Genomic DNA, 21,343 nt, shown 5'->3' with positions numbered 1-21,343 from the left:
GGTGAGGAGGAGGCGCAGGTGTAGGGAAAAGGGAGGAGGTGGAGGGTTTGGTTGTTCTCTGGTCCCTGGCTCTCCCAAGGCAGCCCACTGGGTGTTAAAGCCACTCCAGCAGCTAAGGAGGCGTCGTGCAGACCCCGTAGTTTGCTGCAGCGGTGGAAGTCTCCAGGTTTGCTTCAGCAAGGAAAGAGCACTGGATCCGGAGTCCACGTGCTTGATGGCCACCATCAGCACATGCTGCATGAATGAACGGCCTAACAAACTCAAGCGCGGGCCTGACATCTACTGGAGTGACTTTGGTGGAGCCTCAGTTTCCTTCTCCGCCTACCACGGATGGTGCCCCGGGGGCAGCGGGAGACTCCACTCTCCGCGGCCTGAAGCGTGCACAGCTCCCGCCCTCCCCAGGTCTAGCGACCCGGCAGCTCTCCTACGCCCCCGCCCGGGCCGGAGCCAAGCGGGTGGCTCCCGGGAGCCGCGGCCAGGGCGCTGGGCCGGGGTCGCGCCGCCGGCGGCCAGGGCGGGGGCGGCAGCCGGGTCCGCCCTCCGCGCCCGCCTTCCCCACGCGGCCTGAGCCGGGGGGCGGGCCCGGCGCAGGCCGCTCCCCCGGCCGCCCGGCTGCCCGCGGCAGCGCTCGCGGGCTCTCACCCGGGGCGGGCGAGTTCTGGGAAAGCCCTGCCCAGGGCGGGGGCCCCCGCTGCCGCCCGCGCCGCCGCCGCCGCCGCGGTCCGGGCCGCGCGTACAGCTCGGCGGGCGCGGCGCACAGCTGCGCGGCCAGGCGGGTGCGCCCTGGGCTCTGCTTCCGAGAGCAGACCGGCCTGGTCCCCGAGAGCTCCTGGGCATCGGCTCTGCAGCCGATCAGAGGAACGGCGGCCCCGGCGCGGCGAGCGACGGTCGCGGAGCGGAACTCCCGGAACGACGCGGCGCTGGGGACAGCGGCGGGAGTGTCCAAAAGAGGACAGGTGAGGCCACGGCTGTGCAGCTCGGTTCCCGGGATCGGAGGAGGCTAGAGCGGGGCAGCTTCTCCGCTTGAACGCTGTGCACCCGCTGGGCAGCCGCCTAACTCCGCGTGCCTGGTGCAGGGGTGTCCCCAGCTTCCCAGGGGAGAGCCGAGCGGGCGGTCCCCGTGGCGGGGGCTGCAGGACGTCCTTTGCGCGCCCTCCTTATCCATCAGGTGTCCCTCCCGGGGCGCCGCTTCGCTTTGTGTGTCCAGGGCGGAGGTGGCAGCAGCAGGAGGAAAAAGTACTGGATCAGCTTTTTCGGGGCGGTTCCTAGCAAGCGTGTTTCAAGGAAAGTGCTCCAGAGACGGTTCCCGGAGGGAGTGCTGGACACTCAGTCCTAGCCAATACAGTGGTGGACCTGGGCCCACTCCAGCCGGTCCCTCGAAGAATGCCTGTGGCTTTCCCTTAAAGCCCTCCCGTGGTGTTAACAATTAAAAGACCCGGAGCTAGAAGTCTTCTGTCCTGCTGGTGTTAAGAGCGTGGTGGAAATTCGTGGGGTTTTACACCCGGTGTTTAAGCCACGAGAAACTTGATTCCACTGCCTCAAGCAATTATTCAGCATAAGGACGAGTCACGTTAAGGAGTGAGCTCCCCGAGTGGAAGCAGGATTCATTTCATCGCAGCTGCCTTCTGCCCAATTTGCCCGCAGGTGGGTCGTTCAGACCCCTGCAGGATCAGTGCGCTGCCCGGTGCTTGTTGTAGAAACCCGGGCTTAGGGTGGGCTGGGGACCTTCACACCGAATGGGCACAGCTGTGACCAAGCAACGCTGGCCACCCCCCCCACCACCACCCCCAACCCACCCATTAAGAAGACTCCTTGAGAACCTGCCTCGGGAGGAGGAGGCAGGTGCATCCCGTAGATGTCTGTACAGGTGCACGGGGATTGTTATCGCAGGGAAAGGTGGGCTGTCTCCAGGGTGGTGTTTGCAGCCCTGCACACTTTGCTGAAGAATGCCTGGCATCTGGAGTCACCTAGAACATCCTCCTCCCTCTGCGTGCCCCTCCTCCAAGACGTCTGCTCTAAACCCTAACTCTTCTTCAGACTGAACCTTGTTGCTGCTGACCTGGCCTTGCTGATTCCTGCAACACTTGCCCTGAAGGGGCCTTTCTGCTCTCTCCCTTTCAGGAGAGTTCTTTAGGGAGATGTCTTGTTTCCCCATTTACTGTGGCTCCTTGACACAGTGCTTGTACCTAGGCGGCTCTTTACAGGGGTCAGGATTAAACAATAAGACTTTGCTTCTACTACATGTATAGGAGGAAGAGCTAATGTAACTGAAATGCATAACATTTTCCATTAGTACTGTTCCTTATTCACAGCCCCACAGGGGGCTTTTTTTTTTTTTTTTTTTTTTTTTTTGACAGGTAGAGTTATAGATAGAGACAGAGAGAAAGGTCTTCCTTCAATTGGTTCACTCCCCAAATGGCCGCTACGGCCGGCGTACTGCGCCAATCCGAAGCCAGGAGCCAGGTGCTTCCTCCTGGTCTCCCATGTGGGTACAGGCGCCCAAGCACTTGGGCCATGCTCCACTGCCCTCTGGGGCCACAGCAGAGAGCTGGACTGGAAGAGGAGCAACCAGGACTAGGACCCGGCGCCCACATGGGATGCTGGCGCCGCAGGCGGAGGATTAGCCAAGTGAGCCATGGCACTGGCCAGGACATTGTTTTTACACCTAGGAGCTCTGCCTGATCCTTGTCTTTGGTCCATGCCTTGGGACCAGGTAGGAGGTGAGATTGAGCTGCTGCTTTCAGAAGCTTCTTGGCTCTGCTCCAGGTTTGACTTGGGTCATTAAAAATCTGCACTCAAGTGGATGGTGGTGCAGCTGGATTCCAGTGCAGGTTCTGGTTTTCTTTTTTTCTCTTCTTAACCATTCTTAGTCACATTCTTTTCTGTGCTTTCGTTGTATATTTTGAAGCAATTTGTTTGATTTGCAGTTTGTCACGACTTTCTAAATGCATAAAGATTGAACAGGGGGTCTGCACACAGTGGAAGAGTTGGGGAAAGCTGAGAACAGGTGCCGTTGCCCATGTCTGGGGAGAGGAGGCCTCTGCGCCGAGCAAGGCTGTTCTCCACGTATGCGAGTGTGGGCAGTCCCAGCCTTCCGCAAACACCCTTCCTGAACAGCGGCTTCAGTACTGGCTGCTTCTCCCTCCCTCTGCCTGGGCTGCTCGGTGTGCTGTCAACGATAGTAACACACATGGCATCTCAGACCTGCTGGGTTCTGAATGAGAAGCTGGGAAGAAGTCACCAAAGGCAGTAACAGCTCAGAGTGTGAATCTGATGGAGCTGCTCCCCTTCCAACAACCAGTTGAGAACTCTGGCACCGAGCAAGTAGGGGTTGGGTTGGAGGGCAGGAGGGCAGGTGACTGGGTCAGGTGGTGCTCCTGGAGTAGGGTGAGGAAATACTGATGGGCCTTGGGGAAGCCTGTGACCCTGCTAGGTCCCAAAGAAGAGAATTGGAGATGGGGAGCTGTGACAAAGATATCAAAGATGCTCTTTGCCATTGGCAAACCGTGGGGCCTGGAAAGGAAGACAAAACTGTCTCCAGCATCGGGAGGTCCCATCTGCTCCCAGCATGCAGGATGCTAGCTTGTGGTTACTGATGATCTAGCTTGGCAGTGTTATGACTCAGATTTTCAGGCTCAGACTGGGAACCCAGCCCTCTACGGCTGCACTGTCCAACATGGTAGCCCCTATCACCTTATGGCTATTGACATTTAAGTGTAAATGGGTAAAAGTTAGCTACACTTCAAGTGCTCCATGACTACTACCTATGGCTAGTGGCCACTGCACTGGACTGTGGAGGTATAGAACAGTTCCGTTATCTCAGAAAGTCCTGCCCCAGAGAGTTGTTCCAAAGAGTTATTGATCTATTAGGCAGACTACTTCCCAAAGCAAGTTTTGTCATAAATTTTAAATTTCCTGCTTACAGTCTCCTTTTGTGCCAATTTAGGTGAAAATAATAACGTAGCCTGCTACTACATGCCAGGTACCATTCCAAGTACTTTACATCTGCTAACCCATTTAATTTTTATTTATTTTCATCTTACCTGAAAGATTTCTGTCCACTGGTTCACTCCCCAAATGCCTGCAACAGCCAGAGCTTGGCCCTATGGGTGGCAAGGACCCAAGTACTTGAGCCCTTGCTTGCTGCCTCCCAGGGAGCTGAGTTGGAAGCAGAGTGGCAAACCAGGCACTACAGCATGGCATGTGGGCATCCCAGGGTGTGACTTAAGCTGGTCCACCAGATATTTAGCTCTTATGATATTTGGCAGTAAGTTCCAATGGTCTGTTACCCTCACCTGTAATTCCTAAGCCTAAAAGGCTCTGAAAAATGACAGTCTTTATTTTCTTTGCCTGCTGAGAGTTATATGTTTCCTTTAGAAATAACAGATATGTTGGATTCAGTGCTGTGTGGCCCTTCACCATTACAAAATCTAGAAAAGCGTTCCAAGCACTCAGATGAGAGAGTGTGGACTTGCATTATTATGCCCGTTTTGAAGACAGGAGAATGGAGACGCTGAAGGGCAAAGTAACTTCCATGGAGTTACAGCCAGAAAGTGGCAGAGCCAGCATTCGCTCCAAGCAGGCTGGCTCCAGGGTCCAGTCTCTTGACATTGTGCCATCCATCAATCTCAGGGCCCCTGACCCAAAACAAGTGACTGGCCCCTCTGTTTGTCTGGGTGAAACCTAATAGCTTCAACTCAGCTCATTAGAAGTTTTTAGCCAGGGCGATGGTTGAATTGTTTAGCGGTTGAGGTTCTGAAATGCTCTGGATAATCTACCGTAATAGGCATGCTTGGCCATTGTTTGGTTTGCCCCTTTTTACCATGTGCCAACCACACTTGGTTTTGAGCCGCTCTCTGAGAACTGGTAGGAAAAGAGGTCATTTATTATGGATGCTGTGAACCCTCTGGGCCTTATTGAAAGCTGTGGCCCACCAGGACCTGGGTATTGATCACTGTTGTGGGCTGGAGGGTGGGGGCTGTTTGGTCCTGGAGTGGACCAAGTGGAGCCACAGGTGGGCCTGTTCTGGTGACCCACCCGGGGTTTGAGCCTTCCTGCTGAGATTTCATGGGGTTGTGGATTGACCGGACTGTGTTGAAAGTCTCTCTGGGATCACTTCTCGGCCTTTTGGCTAAGATCAAGTGTGAAAGTCTCTCTGGGTTTGGGAGCTCTGCTGGAACTCCAAGGCTAAATTGGGGGCAGGAATGGAGTGTTCCCCTTCCCTCAGCAGGTGGTGGCAGGCCCACATGGCCTCTTCTTGGTGTTGTGGTCAAAACCTGCATTTCAAGAAACTGTTGAGAATCCCGAAGTTTTCTCTGGGAGGTCTGAGAAACTTGTGGCTGCTCCAGCGACTGTGTGCACATTTCAGCCTGGGCTCACAGGAACCCTGTCTCAAGGTTATCAAGGTTTACGGCCCAGTCCCAGACACTCTCTTGGTCAAATATAAAGCCCTGGGAATCAAATTGACCTGAGTTTACATAGGCTTCACCACTGTGAGCTCTACAACCTTAGGCAAGCAAGGGACCTTTTGTAAATCAGGGCCTATGTGAGATAATTCAGCCAAACCCCTTTGCGTAGCACATATCACATGTGCAAAATGCTAGCTACTAATATTGTTTCTTGGCCTCGGTCTCGCCTATGTGCAAGGTGTGTGTGGGAGGCCATATAAAGGCCTCCAGAGGACGTCCAGGTCCCATTGCCTGGGACCTGTGAGTGTGTTAACTTTATGTGACCAATGAGGCTTTGCAGATGTGATTCAAGATTTTCAGATGAAATGATCCTTTATTACCAGGATGGGTCCAGTCTAATCATGGGGGGCCTTAGAGGGAGACAGGCAGGTCAGAGTCAGTAGCAGGAGGTTGGAGTACGGGAAGGAGTTGGGAGCCAAGCCTCCAGGAGTTGGAAAAGGGGAGAAAATGGCTTCTTCCCTACAGCACCCAGGAGGGACTCAGCCTGGCCAAGCTCCAGGACTGTAAGATACAAACTCTGCGGCCGGCGCCACGGCTCACTAGGCTAATCCTCCACCTTGTGGCGCCGGCACACCGGGTTCTTGTCCCGGTCGGGGCGCTGGATTCTGTCCCGGTTGCCCCTCTTCCAGGCCAGCTCTCTGCTGTGGCCCGGGAGTGCAGTGGAGGATGGCCCAAGTACTTGGGCCCTGCACCCCATGGGAGACCAGGATAAGTACCTGGCTCCTGCCATCGGATTAGTGTGGTGTGCCAGCCGCGGCGGCCATTGGAGGGTGAACCAATGGCAAAGGAAGACCTTTCTCTCTGTCTCTCTCTCTCACTGTCCACTCTGCCTGTCAAAAAAAACCAACCAACCAACCAAACAAAAACAACAAACAAAAAAACAAAAAAGCAAACTCTGTTGTTGCCACCACTAAGTTTGCGGCCATCTGTCTCAGCAGCCACAGGAGTCTAGTGCATGGTGGAAGACAGAAGGGAAAGCGGGCGGGAGTGCAATGAAGGCATCCAAATAGATGGCAATGAGCTTACGCTGCATGAGCACTTTGCTTTGGGTGCTGTGCTGAGTCCTTTCTCACCACCACCTTCTGAACTAGAGATGCAGATGGGGAAACCAAGGCTCTGCGCAGTCGAGTTGTTTGCCTGAGGTTTCTCAGCTGGTCCATGGTTGGCTGGGAGGTGAGTCTGAGCAGCCTGGTGCTCTGAGCTGGGACCCACACTGCTCCTAAACGCAGGCACTTCTGCTGGAGCTGACAGCGTCCAACACCGAGCGGTACCTTGGTGAGTGTGAGGAAAGGCTCTGTTTGAATGGGGAAGGAAGAGGGCTGGGTGGTGCTGATTCCGCCCCCCCCCCCCAAACCCTGGCTGTTGAGGCTGTGGTGGGCATTGTTGCTCCCATCCCTGGCATTGCATCTGGCCGGCTCACAGCGAGAGGAGCCTGCTGTGGGAGCCCTGCCTTCGTGGGCCTCCCTCTGCTTCCCCACCTCTGCTCACCACAGACCGCTGGCCACCTCTGCCTGTTGATTGGATTTGCCTCATTCCTGACTCTTCCCCCTCAGCCCCGAATTCCACCCCTTCTGGCCCCTTGGTATTGAGACTTGAGCTGGTTAGTGTCAGGGTGAGGGGGTGGTATTTTTTTTGCCTTTCCTCTGATTTCTCTGGCTGGTGTTGATGTCCCAGCTGGGCTGCTTTGGCCTCTCCAGCCCATGTTCCCAGTGAGATTGGTTTGGACCACGGTGTTTTCAAACCATGCTCCAGGAGTGTTTGGGGCCTCTGCAGGGAGAGGGAAGTGCATGGGGAATGAAAAGTTCAGCCCCACTGTTGCTTCTTTGTTTTAAGTTTCGGATTTTGCATGAAAGGAGGGCTGGATTGTTAGGGAGGCAGAAGGAGTGGTGTTTGTGAAGAATAAAAGTCAAAGCACTATGCATAAGTATGATCTGTGGCCCGTGAACTTGGATGTGTGCAAGAAATAGACCTCTGTATTTTCCCCAATTCCTTTGTTCAAGTTTGGGATCTGGAGCCAGCCTGGATTCATTTACATCCTGGCTCTGCTATTTATAATCTGTGTGACCTTGTTGGAGACACTTGGTCTGTTCGGGTCTAAGGATTCCCCTCCCCTGCTCCCTGGGTGGCGGTGTCACACCTCTCTCCTTGCCTGGTTGGCATGCAAATGCCCGCCATCCCTGGCTGCAGGTGACTTCACAGGCAGTGACACCAGGCTGCTCCTCATCACCTCCCTGAGGTCTCACTGCTTTCTGCCAGCAAGCAGGCCACAGATATTTCTTGTTTCCTCCCTTGCCCTTCACCTTGTAGAAGAAGGGATGGGGAGGGAGGGCAGCAGAGGCCCAGGGGTCCTGCCTGCTTCTGCTCAGTCTTAGTACCCTCGAATCCTTGGTTTATGATAGTCTTAGTACCCTTGAATCCTTTCCCCTCTGCCCTTGAGACTGCAGTTGTGAAAACTAAAGCCGGAGACTCACAAATCCATGTCCCTCCATCCCTCCCCTAAGGCGGTGGGCACAGGGCCCCTTGCTTCAATGAGGGAAGAGGACGATACCCTGGGGAAAACAATAAAGACAAACAGGGTGGCTCATCTTGCCAGGGCTGTTAGTCCAACTGGACCGGCCGGGGTCTTTGTGTGATGTTTGACCTAACCTGTTGTGTGTGCCTATTTAGTGATGGCTTTGCTCCTGGCTCTGTGGCTGCACGGTGGTCCCACATGATAGGTGCGTCATCTATAAACATAGTGAAAGCTCTCCTTCATGATGCTGATTGTGGTTGCACAAGTTTGATGTTCGAACAAAACTTAGCCAGCATCCGTGTGTTTGTGCCGCTTGGTAGGAAGAGCTACAATATAATGATAAAGCAGCGAGGCTGCTGTATTCGGAATTAAGGAAGAGGCAGAAGCAAAGAAAGACTCTGTTTTGATGACTTCATTTTAAGTTTAAACTCTATAATATTACTGACTATGGAAAATCCAGGGAATGGAAAAAAATCATTTGGGAAAAATGCACGTGACCAAGTACATGCTATGCACATCCAGGATTAAAATATCAAATAACACGGTTTAATTTGGATACCCCTTGAGTTGTTTGAGGAAGTTTCAATTTAGTTGTTGTTCATAACATGAAATCAGATTTAATTGATGACCATATTTTTACCGGTGAAATGTTTCTCTGGAAGAATTGAAGCCTTAATATCAGCCTGTTTTGTCAATCTCAGAGAGGTGGATACAATTCACAGAGCTGAAATACTTTTGGCATGAAAGTGTATCGCTTTTCCCCTCTTAAATGCAGAATGAATTTGGATGACAGAGCTTGTGCTTTTCTGTTAACTGCTGGGGTCTGAGCCCATTCACTTCTCTGCTGCTTAGCAGGCGAATTCATCCCTACCTCAGCCTGATTTACGAGACTTGAGGTTTTTCTTTCATTGTGGCTTGGGCACAGCGTTAACAATTACAATGGGAGGGACTGGTAAAGCGAGAGGTGGCTGTGGAAGAAATAGGCTCAGTTATTATTGCATTCAAGAGAGGAAGACAGGCATTTCTTGAGCTATGCAGGGAAGCTGCCTACGTTTGCAAAGGAACTCCTCAAGTGCATGTCCTGCACCAGCAGTGCAGCCTAGCAGTAAGGCAGCTGGCCTGTTGCCTTGTGCCGGAGCTTGGATCTTGGTTTTTGACTGCCCTTTGCTCTCCGGGGGGTGGTTAGGGCTTCTCCAAGGCCAAGTCAGAGGATGGCTGACAACAGGTGAGGGGTGTTCCTGTGGCAGCAGGCACACCCAGATCTAATCAGTCACAGAGGATAAGAGGGGGGGCTTATGGCTGGCAGTGCTGTGTGTTCCTAATGGGCTATCACTGTCTAAGCAGTGAGGTCTAAAATAGCCCCCTACTTTGGAGATCCTACTTAGAGAAAACTCTTCAATCCAAAACACAGTTTAAACTATGAAAAGGCTATATTTTATCTTTTAATGATTCGTGCAGATGTTATCCATCTGCTTATGATTTGATATATTGTATCATCTAATAGAACTGAGAACTAGAAAGATGGGGTCCAAGTTCACTTTTTTTTTTTTTTTTTTTTTTTTGTTTTTAGAATTGAAGGAGCAGGTCCCTTGAGAGACTCAAGGAAGAGCTACTCTGCTGGGGAGAGGTCGAGCTGGGACGTCTGTTGTTCCCAACAAAATTGAGACCGTGCCATAAATGCATCCTATACAGTTTTGGATTCTGCAGTCCTTGTTGAAAATTCCACCATGAAGATGCTCTCAAGGCATCAAATGTTTCCATTTCTTGATTTAGCCTTCTTGTGGGTCTGTGGAAGCTTGCACAGTCCCCTTTTGTGGGAGGAGGGTTTGGTTGTTGGTCCGTCCTGGTGGAATTTTGTCTCTTTAAGTAACTCCATTGTCCAGATCACTAATTTATCATCTTCCACAGAGTCCTAGAAGTGGAATTACTAGATCAAAGAGGGGAGTGTTTTTTAGACTCCTGGTGCATATTTCCAAAATGCTCTCCAAAAATATAGCAATTTTGCTTTTTTTTTTTTTTTTAATTTGACCGGTAGAGTTACAGTGAGAGAGAGACAGAAAAAGGTCTTCCTTCTGTTGGTTCACTCCCCAAATGGCCACTATGGCCGGAGCTGTGCCAATCTGAAGCCAGGAGCCAGGTGCTTCTTCCTGGTCTCCCATGCGGATGCAGGGCTCAAGCACTTGGGCCATTCTCCACTGCACTCCCAGGCCACAGCAGAGAGCGGGACTGGAAGAGGAGCAGCTGGGACTAGAACCCGGCACCCATATGGGATGCTGGCGTCGCAGGCGGAGGATTAACTAAGCGAGCCACGGCGCCGGCCCAAGCAATTTAGTTTTACTGATTATCTAGTCGAGTGGTCTTTCCAGGCGGTATCATTGTGAGGCATGAGGTTAATGGTATCTTGTTATTTTTTTTTTTGCAAGTTTAATAAGCAAAACTTGGCATTTCATAGCTTAGATGTGCATTTCTTTGAATAGTGGGGAAACCCACTTTTTATGTATTTATCATCAATTTGCCTTTTCTTGGTTAAGTATTGAAGACATGTTCTTTGTGCATTTGTCTTTGTCTTTTTTTAATGCCTTTTAATTAAGGATTTAACATGGCTTGATCATGTGTCTAGGCAGGTATTTTCCCATCTTTATCAGTTGATGATTGTTTTTTCTAACTGGAATTTTTTCCTTATTCTAAAATAATACAAGTTGCTTTTGGATATTTTGGGAAATAGAGAAAATCACAATACAGAAAATGTATTACTTCTACCTTCTAGAGTAATACTGGGGCTGGCATTGTGGCACAAAGAGAGTTAAGCTGCCTTTGATGCTGCCATCCCATATGAGCACTGGTTCGAGACCCAGCTGCTTCACTTCTGATCTGGCTCCCTGCTAATGTGTCTGGGAAAGCAGTGGAAGTTGGCCCAAGTATTTGGATCCCTGCCACCCACGTGGGAGACCTAGATGAAGTTTCAGGCCCCAGCTTCATTCTGGCTCAACCCCAGCACTTGTGGCCATTTGGGGAATGAACCAGTGGACGGAAGCTCGCTCTCTCTCTTTTTTTCTGTCTCTGTCTCTATCTCTCCTCTCTCTATAACTTTGCCTTTTAAGTAAATAAATCTTTAAGAACAAATTTTTAAAAGTAAAAACAGAGTAATCGCTAACATTTGGTGTATACTTTTCTACATTTTTGTGTTTTCTCCCAAACTGGTATCATGTTCACATTTTATAATTTGCTTTTGCACCTAATGTTGATCATCATAATTAAGTGGATTGTTTATTCATACTGTATGTAACTGTTCATTAAATCATTTTAAAGTGTTTGTCATGCTTTCTAATGTATGGAAAATGTGAGTTTTTGTGTGGCCTGATAGAACTCTGTCCACTCTGGTGAGACTTCCGTGACCTTTACCTTCGTAGTCTATCCGCTTTCTTTGATTAACTATATTTTCATACTTACCTTCAGCTTTGTATCTGGAATCAGCTTTGTGTGAGTACATTATGAACTAAAGACTGAACTTATTTTCTGAATAGTTAACTAATTCTCCCTGGATTATTTATTGAATAATAATAGATGCTTCCTAGTTGCATATTGTATATTCTAAGGTCAGTTTAAGTCTGTGGTATCTATCTTTAAATTTTCTTTTTAAAATTTATTTGAAAGGCAGAGTTACAGAGAAGGGGGGGTGGAGATCAATCTTCCATCCCCAAGTTCATTCCCTAAATGGCTGTAATGGCTGAGATGGGCCAAGCTGAAGCCTGGAGCCAAGAGCCTCTGGGTCTCCCACATGGGTGCAGGGGCCCAAACACTTGGGCAATCTTCCACTACTTCCCCAGATCCATTAGCAGGGAGCTGGATTGTAAGTGGAGCAGCTGGGACTTGAACTGGTGCCCATATGGGATGCTGGCATAGTAGGTGGCAGTTTTACCCACTGGGCCACTTTGTGGGTCCCAGTCTAAATTCCTGTATGAGTGTCACACTGTTTTAGTTCTGTTGGCTTTATAACCTATATTAATATCTCACAGGACAAATTCTCTTCTATTGTATTTATCTAAACCTTGCTTGTTTATTTATTTATTTTTTTATCTTTGACAGGCAGAGTGGACAGTGAGAGAGAGAGAGAGAGAGAGAGAGAGAAAGGTCTTCCTTTTGCCTTTGGTTCACCCTCCAATGGCCACCGCAGCCGGCACATTGCGCTGATCTGAAGCCAGGAGCCAGGTGCTTCTCCTGGTCTTCCATGTGGGTGCAGGGCCCAAGCACTTGGGCCATCCTCCACTACACTCCCGGGCCACAGCAGAGAGCTGGCCTGGAAGAGGGGCAATCGGGACAGAATCCGGTGCCCCGACCGGGACTAGAACCCGGTGTGCCGGTGCCGCAAGGTGGAAGATTAGCCTGTTGAGCCGTGGCGCCGGCTGCTTGTTTATTCTTACAAATTATATTTTGAAATATTTTGTCAAAATCTCAGAAACTCATTGTAATTCTGGTTGGGATTATAATAAGATTCTCCATTAATTCAGAAGTAATATGTTTATGGTATTTAATCTTGACTTCCTGGTATGTTTCTTGCTTTACTCTGTTTTTATATCTCTCAGTTAAGGTTTATAGAATTCTCAATTGATATTTCTTCCTCATTGATTTCTAAATGATTTACATTTTTATTTAATCTACCTGTGTTTTTAGTGGATTCTCCTGGGTTTTCTAGGTGGGGAATTCTGTCCAAAATAATTATTTCTCTCTTTTTTTTTTAAGGGACAAAAATCCCCTCTTTTTTTTTTTTTTTAAAGATTTATTTTATTTGATTGAAAGAGTTAGAGAGAGAGGTCTTCTATCAACTGGTTCATTCCCCAGATGGCCGTGACAGCTGGAGCTATGCCCATCCAAAGCCAGGAGCCAGGAGCTTCTTCCAGGTCTTCTGCATGGGTGCAGGGACCCAAAGACTGGGGCCATCTTCCATTGTTATCCCAGGCCATAGCAGAGAGCTGGATGGGAGGAGGAGCAGTGGGGATTAGACCCAGTGCCCATATGGGATGCTGGCACTTCAGGCCAGGGCTTCAACCCACTGTGCCACAGCACTGCCCCATGATTTCTCTTTTAAATCAAATTCCATAACATTAATAACTAAGAGTGAGGATAATAAGTCTTTTTATTTTATACCCAATTTTAATGGAACTAGTTTTTATATTCACTAGTAAGTATGATGTTGGCTTTTAGTTTACTTTGAAGAAGTAGTTTTGTAGGCCTGGGTTTAAAAAAAAGGAAAGGGAGTGGAATTTTATCAAATACTAAAAAGGCCATCTTTGCGATGTTTGCATGCTTTTGTCACATTTGACCTACTGCCATGTTATGGCAAATTTCTCAGCATTAAACTACATTTGCAATCCTGTTGCGGCACTTTGCTATCACTTGGTGAACAAATTAAATCTCTAAAATAGAGATACTCATTTAGAACCCATTTAGACTTTATATCGGATTTAAAAAAATAATAGCTCTACTTGAACTAGCCACAGTCATCAAAGGCCAGAAGTAAAATTAGCTTGCTGCTCATGAGTGTGCATAGATTGAATTCCGGGAGACCCCTTGTGCTTTCCTGAGAGTGACAGGGGCAGCTTCAGAGTTGGAAAGGCACTAGGGACACTGGTCACATAGGGCAGAGTAACAAGAATAAAGTGCACAAGGTGGGCTGGTTCATCCCGGCTTGTGCTCTTAGAAAAAGTTGCAGAGTGGATGGGGCAGCCTCTGGATTTGCCTTTCCATGAAGTGGGCATGGAATGCCTGGTTTATTTTCACTGGGGACACTCATTTCTGTGTGCCCCTCACCAGACACGCAGGTTGGAGCTCTACTGTTAGACCACTGGGCACAGCCTGAGGGTTCCAGACCCCAGTGTGTTAGCTTCTTCAGTACTGTAACAACACATCAGAGGCAGGCTAATGAGGTTCATTTAACTCATAGTTGCTAAGGTACAAGCTCTAGGGACCCCATCTGGCCATGGCCTTTTTTGCTGACAGTTCCCAGGTGACACAGAGCATAGGGTTACAAGAGACAGGCTACACATGTGTCTGTACCTCTCCCTCCCTCTGTTTATAAAGCCAGCAGGACTCAATCTTGGGGACTCCACCTACATGGCCTTATCTAATCCCAACCACTTTCCAAAGCTGCTACCTCTAAGCACTGTGGTTGGATTACATTTCTATCCCCTTAATATTGTTAACATATAATTTTGGGGATTGAACATCTGCCTGAGTTTTGGGGGACAAACCACATTCCAACCATAGCATGGACCTCCTTTTCTGGAATGAAAAAAAAATGTGAAGTGGCAAACTGAAATGACAAAACTGGGGCAACCTCATTTCCTTAGATCAACCCCAATGTCAAGTTGTAGTTTTGGTGAAAGGGTTAAAAAATGTGTTTCTAAGGCCCATAGAGAAGAGGAAGCAATTGTAAAACTTAAACAGTTAAATGGCAGATACCTTTTAGTTTGTGTTTAACAGTGCATGTAGGACTCAGAAACAGACCCAAAGATGGAGGTGTTGTGTGGGTGTCTTTTGTGGGGTGTTGAGACTCTGAGTCTCACACAGAAGGAGGCAGTTGGTTGTCCTCTCTCCTTAGTCGTCTTCTTATTTGTTCCACTTACACATCACCCCTCATGCCCTGCCTCCTTGTTTTTTCCTATCATTTTCTTTTTCCTCAAACATCTTTTCTCATCCATTCAACACTCATGCATTGTACAGTCATTTTGAGTCACTCCAGTTTGCCAGGCGCTGTGCTGGCTGATGGGGACCCTGATGACCTCTCAGCTCTGCCCACCTGAACTTACCTGAGCGGGATGATAAGACAGGCGAGAGCCTGGCAGTTTGTGTAGTTTGGGAAACAAGATGTTGCTATTTCTCTCCCTTTTTCATTATTTCAGACGTTTATTTATGCAGGGAAGGGTAATATGAAACACTGTAGGTGTTGATAGATTGTAAATTTTGATGATATTTTGTTAAAGGGACTGGCTTGGTTACACCTCTGAACCTTGATTCATGGGAAAGAACCTTCTATTGTTGCTCCTTGGTTGGTTTCTTTTGTACAATTCCATCCTCATTTCTAACTTTTCTCAAGACATTTTCTTTCAATTTGAAGAATTCTGGAAGCCAAGGGCTGCTGGGACCAAGGCAGCACATTCCAAGGAAAAAGAATGAATAAGGAGAGGCAGCGAATTCTCACCTTGTGACCAGTTTTATTCAGTGCAAAGGCCCAGGGGAGAACTTGGCGGAACGCCCAGGACATTGGATGCTGTTGCATTGAGGAGGCTGTTCAGGTTCGGCCAGAGTAACTAGGTGACAGAAATGCTCTACTGTTGATTTATTGCTTAGTTACTCTTTTTGAAATTGAGTACTGTGGTTGGATCTATAGAGAGGAGATCTAGTATGTTCCTAATTCCATACCCAAGATTAATCGTCAAAGATCATTGAAGATCTTACTGTTCAGTTAGGGACCCAGGGCACAAACATCTGGTAATACCTGTGTTCCTAAGTCTCAGGGTGCCTTGTCAGGAGACAGAGCTCTGGGCTGGAGTTCCCTGATGTAGAGCAAAGGGCTTGAACAAGACAGGCGTGACTAGGTGAGATGATGGAGAGGTCTTCCTTCCTGGGGAAGAGAGATGCACCTGTAGCCGGTTTCTGCTACAGGTTGGGAGTTGGTTGGCCAGGTGGGCAGGTCTCCTTGGAGGCCCCATCTTTCCTGGCTCCCTGCACAGGGACGTTGCAATCCCTCAGTCTTTTGACATCCACTTCCACGAGTGACACCTTCCCTCTGCTGATTCCAAACCTCTCTGCAGCCCAGCCCTCTCTGCAGAGCCAGCTGCCCACGTGGCATCTCCCCAAGATCCTTGCCCCAAACTGAACTCCGTCTTTCCACAAACCTATTTCTCTCATGTCCTCCGTCATAGTGAATAGAGCTTTGCTCACTCCACTTGCTGGGAACAAAATCCTTGACCCTCCGAGTCCATGGTTTTCTAATGCTGGAGTTGCTGTTTCCCAGACCTCTGCATACTCTGCTACCTTCCGTCTTACTGTTTGTCTCCTCGGGGGAGTGTGTGCTCCACCAAGCCAAGGGCACGGGTTGTTGTTGACTGTTCACTGCTGTTATTGCCAGCCTTCATGCCATACTGAGCCTGCAGTAAAGATACTCAGTAATTACATACCGATTGTACAAATGGAAATTTATGTCCTTGCTACCGCCTAAATCTCTCTCAAGGCAGGCAGGCCTGGATTTCATCCAGCTTTGTTGTTTCCTGGCTGGTTGGCTGGGTTGAAGCTGTTTAAAAACACTGATTTTGAGATAATCTCTGATTTACAGAGTAATCTATGTTTAACTTCTGAATCTGCAAGGTGGTCATGATGATGGTACCTATTTCATAGCATGGTGGTGAGGATTAAATGACATAGAGCAGGTGAAATGGAGTACTGTTTGTCACGTGGTGTATCTTGTTAGAAAGGTAGGTTTGGAGCTGGAATGCGGACAATCCTTGATGCAGATTAAGAGGTGAGTGCTCTGTCTTTTAGAGGGTTAGAAGCCATACAATATTCCCACTCCATGGTGGAAAACCGTGAACTCTGGAATCAACTGACAGGTTCAAATGAAAATTCTACTGCTTAATAGTTGTGGGGCTTTTTACAAGTTACCTAGCCATTCTCAGTGTCAATTTCAAAATCTCTAAAATTGAGATCATAATATCCCCTACCAGGGGTTGTTAGAAGGTGGTAAATGAGACTGTCTCTGAAAAACATCTAAGTTACTTTCTTTACTATAGTGATAAGCCCTGGGTTCCCTTGGAAAGAGAACTATACTCAGAGCCTCCTTCTTGGCCCAGTCACTTTAACATTTCTATCAGATACTTGGACAGAGTATAAAGACCTGGTTTCCCAGATTTGCAGATGACTCAAAGCTGGGAAGACAGTTAATACGATGAACTATGGAATGGGGCTCAAAATGACCTCAACAGGCTGGCATGTTGGCCCCTTTACCTACTGAGACATCTAGTAGGGGCATCCAACCCGTCCAGGACAAGGAGGCTTGAAGGTGACCCTGCTGGTCCAGGTGTTGTGTGGAAAGTATGTTGGGTCGGTGGGAAGAACCTTTTAGAAAAATCGCCAGAAAGAATGTGACAACTGAGGATATTTGAGGGCGGTCACTGTGTAGGTGAAGAGGGCTAGAGATGGCTGGGAGATGTCTCTTCCAGCTTCCAGGGAGAAGAGGCACCTGTTCATAGGAAAGAGGAAGTTAGCCAGAGGAACCGCTTTAGGAAGGGGGGGGGGGCAGGAACCTGGGAAGTCAGGGCTGCATCATGAGGGAGAGGGTGTGTGTCTGGAAAGAGGTGTTTGGGAGGCACCCACATGGAAGGAGTGGTTGGCACTGGGGTGGGAGGGGATCCGATGGCCAAGGCGTGGCCGGTGCTATTCAGGACCATTAGCATTGTTGGCTCCAGCCTGAGATAAGCCGGATAAACAAACCCTTACCCACATGCTGCCTTCCTGGTGCCGTTTAACTCAAGAAAGCAAAGGTCTTCAACAGCAGAAGTCTCCCAGAGTAATCTGACGTTTTAAACAGTGCTTGTAAATTCATTTTTCATTAAACAATAGGTGAAACCATTCTTGTTTGTGAAGAATATAAACACTACAGGCAGAGCAAAAGCCCCATTAATCCCATCTAATCCTTTTTTCCTTAGAAGTAATCACTGTTACTTGTTTTGGTGAATATTCTTGCAGACTTTCCTTAGCATTTATACAGTTGCGTAGGCACAGACATATACTTATGTGTGTGCTGTTTTATATAAATAAGGTCACACCATGTTTTGTTCAATTTATTTTTTAAAGTAGTTATTATTTTATTTGGAAGGCAGATACACGCACATATGCACACCCAGAGATCTATCATCTGCTGGTTCATTCCCAAATACATGCAACAGCCAGGGCTGGGCCAGGCAGAAGCCAGGAAGCCCGAACTCAATCTGAGTCTTACCGTGTGGGTGGCAGGAACCTAAATACTTGAGTCAACACCCGCTACCTCCCAGGGTGCGCGTTAGCTGGAAGCAAAAAAGGAGAGTGGAGCCAGGACTTGAACCCAGGCACACTGATATGACAATTGGCCGTCTCAAGCAGCGGCTTAAAACTGCTGAACTAAGTGTTTGCCCCTGTTTTTATTTTTTAAAACTGTTCTGGAATTATTTCCATGTAAAATGATCCAGATCTGAGTCGTCAAAGCAGCAGTACCTATTTTCCAGGGTGTGAATGTACCATGTTTTATTTAACCATTCATCTATTCATGTAGTCAACCTTGTTTTCAACTTGTGTACCTGTCCCTCCCACATGCGGTAGGATCCCCTGTGGTGATGGCTCCCAGGCAGCCCCATGGTGATAAGAGCAAACATCTCGCACTCCACATGCGCTGTGCTGCAGAGCCTGGGTGTTCCATAGCTTAGGTGCATTACCTGCGATTTTCATTTAGGATACGTTGAGCTGTCCATGGGTTTACCGGGACATAATCCCGTTGGCTGCTGAGAGAGGGATCTGTACAAGGTTTCAGATTGTCACCTGGGAGCCTCTGAAAGTGTATCCCCACGTGAGAACCTGGTAGGCTCCTCTGTGTTTTCCCGAGTGCATGGGATTAAGGCAGCTCCTGTGTGGGGCAAGTGGGAAAAGGAAATGCAGAGGCCCCTGCATTTACTGTGGTCGCCTTCTTGCCGGCCTGAGGGTTCCTTCTCCTCTCCCTCTCCTTTTCCTGCATGAGAATTTCGTGGAAGACACCAGAGTCGTCCTTATACTTGTCTTCATTCCTGCCTCTCAGGGCTCAGGGACGGCCCCACTGGGCCGAATGGCCTTCTCTTGTTCCGCTCCGTTCAGCAGGGACGTGGCAGCTGCGTGGCTCAGCCAGGCTGGCGAGGAAGCTGCAGCAGCCCAGGGTGAGGCTGCCTGGCCACAGCTTCAGGGCAGTTCTGAGTCAGTGACACAGCCCGTGTTCTCCTGCACGTGTGACGAGGCTGCCCGGGAATCTCCTCCCTTGGTATCTCTGGCCAGTTCCCGGGGCCCAGCCCCTCCCAGCTCAACTCCTCCCTGCTTGCTGCCCAAGGAGGTCAAGTCTGGTTTGCCTTTTTAGTGTCCCCTGTTTCTACTTCCAGCCAAGCCCTACTCACCTGCTGGGTCAGTGCCTGGTCTCAGGGTCTGCTCACAGCCTGTGGGAGAGCGGCCACGCCCCCTTCTCTGCATGCATCTCCCAGAGAAGTGCTTTGCCTGCCCGCCTCCCCCACCCCCCAAGCCATAAATGCCCGGTGCTTCCGCCACTGGGAGTGCCCTGAACACGATGTATGGTCTTTCTGTCCCAGGCCGGCTGCTCACCCCTCCCATCTCTCCCTCCTCGTTCTTTAAATCCCGTGTAGGTATCACTCGTTCTGGAAGGCCTGCCTTGCGGTTCCCCTAGGCGAGATCCAGCGAATTGGAGTTTGCCGGTGAGTGTGTGCCTGCCCTGCTCCATTGTGACAGTCTCTGGCATCTGTCTCTCCCGCTGGGGGTGGGCCCAGGACTTGGGCTCTATAGCAGGCACCCAGTTCTTGCTTGTTGAACCTGGGTCCCCTGGGTGGGAAGCACCTCCGTGATTCTCCCCCTCACTTTGCCAGCACCGTCTTCGTTGTCTTTGTTATTTCAACCTGAAAATGAGAAGACGCCTTGAGAGGCCTCACCTTGTGCTACTGTGTCTGCATCCTGTTTGCATGGCCTGCTGCACCATTTTTTAGATTCCAGACAAACCTATGCCTACGAGGGCGGCAAGGGGAGGGGGGAGTGAAGAAAGGCACCCCCTGTGCCATGGTCATCACAGAAGGGGGTCTTTGAGGCAGGTGTCCAGGGTTTTCTGAGCTGCCCCTCCCCCACTCCCAGGTACTTCACCGTGCGTGTGGAGTACCTTGGCATGCCTGGTCCCTTATGACCTTTCCTACAAATCACCTTGAGGATAGAAAGAACAGATTAGACGGAGTGAAACAAATGAGGCTGACTCATTCCCTTAGCTTGCAAATATTTATTGAGCTCCTACTATGTCTCCAGCCAGGTTTTGAGAACAGTGCAGGGAACCAAAGCAGCACATTCCCAGCGCTCAGGAAATTCTAGTTCTAATCGGGGGAGGGGGGTGGGGGAACAAAGTGGCTGTATAAATGTAAGAAGCAAACTTTCTAGCAATGGCACCTGCTGGGAAGACAAGCAGGCTGTGTGACATTACAGAGTCACGGGTGGGCGGGAGCAGGAATAGCCTCTCTGAGGGGGTGACGTTTGAGCTGAGATCAGAAAGCTGACACCTGTGGGACTCACGCAAGTCCCAGGGTGGAGCTGGCGCTGGAACCCTGAAGAGGACTCTTTCTCCCTCAACTCTTCTCTTCCCTCTCCGCCATGTTCAGGGACATCCGTGAGTTACCTCATGGACAAGAAGATGATTGATGAAACTGTAGCCAGGCAGGGGATGAGGTGTGGTACAGCGTGTTGGGAACTCCTCTGAGCCCAGACCTCGTGCCCTCAATATGCAGCCAGCTCGCTGACTCGGAAGAGGGCACGCCTGAGGGCCAGCTGGGTTTTTTAAGCTTCACCTCTCTCCCCATCAGCAGGAGGGAGTGTGAGAGACACCTTCCCGCCCCGGGCAGCTGAGGGGTTAGCATCCTGCCATTTTAAAATGTGTAGAAGTTACCATCTCAGCCGTGCTGAAGTGTCCAGCTCAGTAGCAGTAGGTACCTTCACAGTGTTGTGCTTCCGTCGCCACATCCATCACCCCACACGGGAACCTTGTATCCGATAAACGGGAATTCTTTCAAAGCCCCCGACGGGGCATAGGTGATAGATCCCAGGGAATGAATGCCATTTTCCAAAAGCCTCTCCCCCAGTAGGTAGTGTTTCCTCTACCCACGCAGTAGCTTGGGGTGCAGAGCCAGAATCAGCTGGTGGTGGTGATGGTGGGAGGATAGGTGCCTGTTTGTTTTGATTTGTTTTGATTTATTGGAAAGGCAGAATTACACACACACACACACACACACACACACACACTTCTTCCATCTGCTGGTTCACTCCCCAAATGGCCACAACAGCCAGAGTTGGGCTAGACTTTTTCAGGTCTCCCATGTGGGTGCAGGGGCCCAAGCACATGGGCCATCTTCTGCGCTTTCCCAGGCACATTAACATGCAGCTGGATGGGAAATGGAGCAGCTGGGTCTTAAACTGGGGAGTGGATAGGATGCCTGCATCACAGGCGTTGGCTTGGTCCATTATGCCACAACGGCTGGCCCCAAGGTGCCTGTTAAAAAATGCAGAGCTCCTCTCCCCTGCCCAAGTCAGAGTCTCTTGGGCTAAGCACCTA

General features: G+C 49.6%; 1 protein-coding gene across 4 annotated transcripts in view; it reads left to right on the top strand.

Annotated features, from left to right (window-relative positions):
• The first annotated feature begins 97 nt into the window (after positions 1-97).
• LOC149121965 (uncharacterized) overlaps positions 98-21,343 on the top strand; it is a 38,139-nt gene continuing 16,893 nt past the window's right edge. The window contains exons 1-2 of one of the 4 annotated variants that reach the window (XR_016222122.1): positions 98-956; positions 19,389-19,457. Coding sequence is in view for 2 of the 4 variants with exons in the window: in XM_089314723.1 (XP_089170849.1) it covers positions 243-956; positions 19,389-19,457 (783 nt within the window). In the remaining 2 variants the exon portion in view is untranslated. Of the gene's footprint in view, positions 957-9,550; positions 9,689-19,388; positions 19,458-21,343 lie in introns of those variants that run through there. The other 3 variants (XM_089314724.1, XM_089314723.1, XR_016222123.1) reach the window with 3 other exon arrangements.

The sequence above is a fragment of the Oryctolagus cuniculus genome, chromosome 15 (assembly GCF_051225735.1).
Source record: "Oryctolagus cuniculus isolate XC-2025 breed Fujian yellow rabbit chromosome 15, ASM5122573v1, whole genome shotgun sequence".
Classification (NCBI taxonomy): domain Eukaryota; kingdom Metazoa; phylum Chordata; class Mammalia; order Lagomorpha; family Leporidae; genus Oryctolagus; species Oryctolagus cuniculus.
This window is presented reverse-complemented; position numbering and strand designations above follow the sequence as displayed.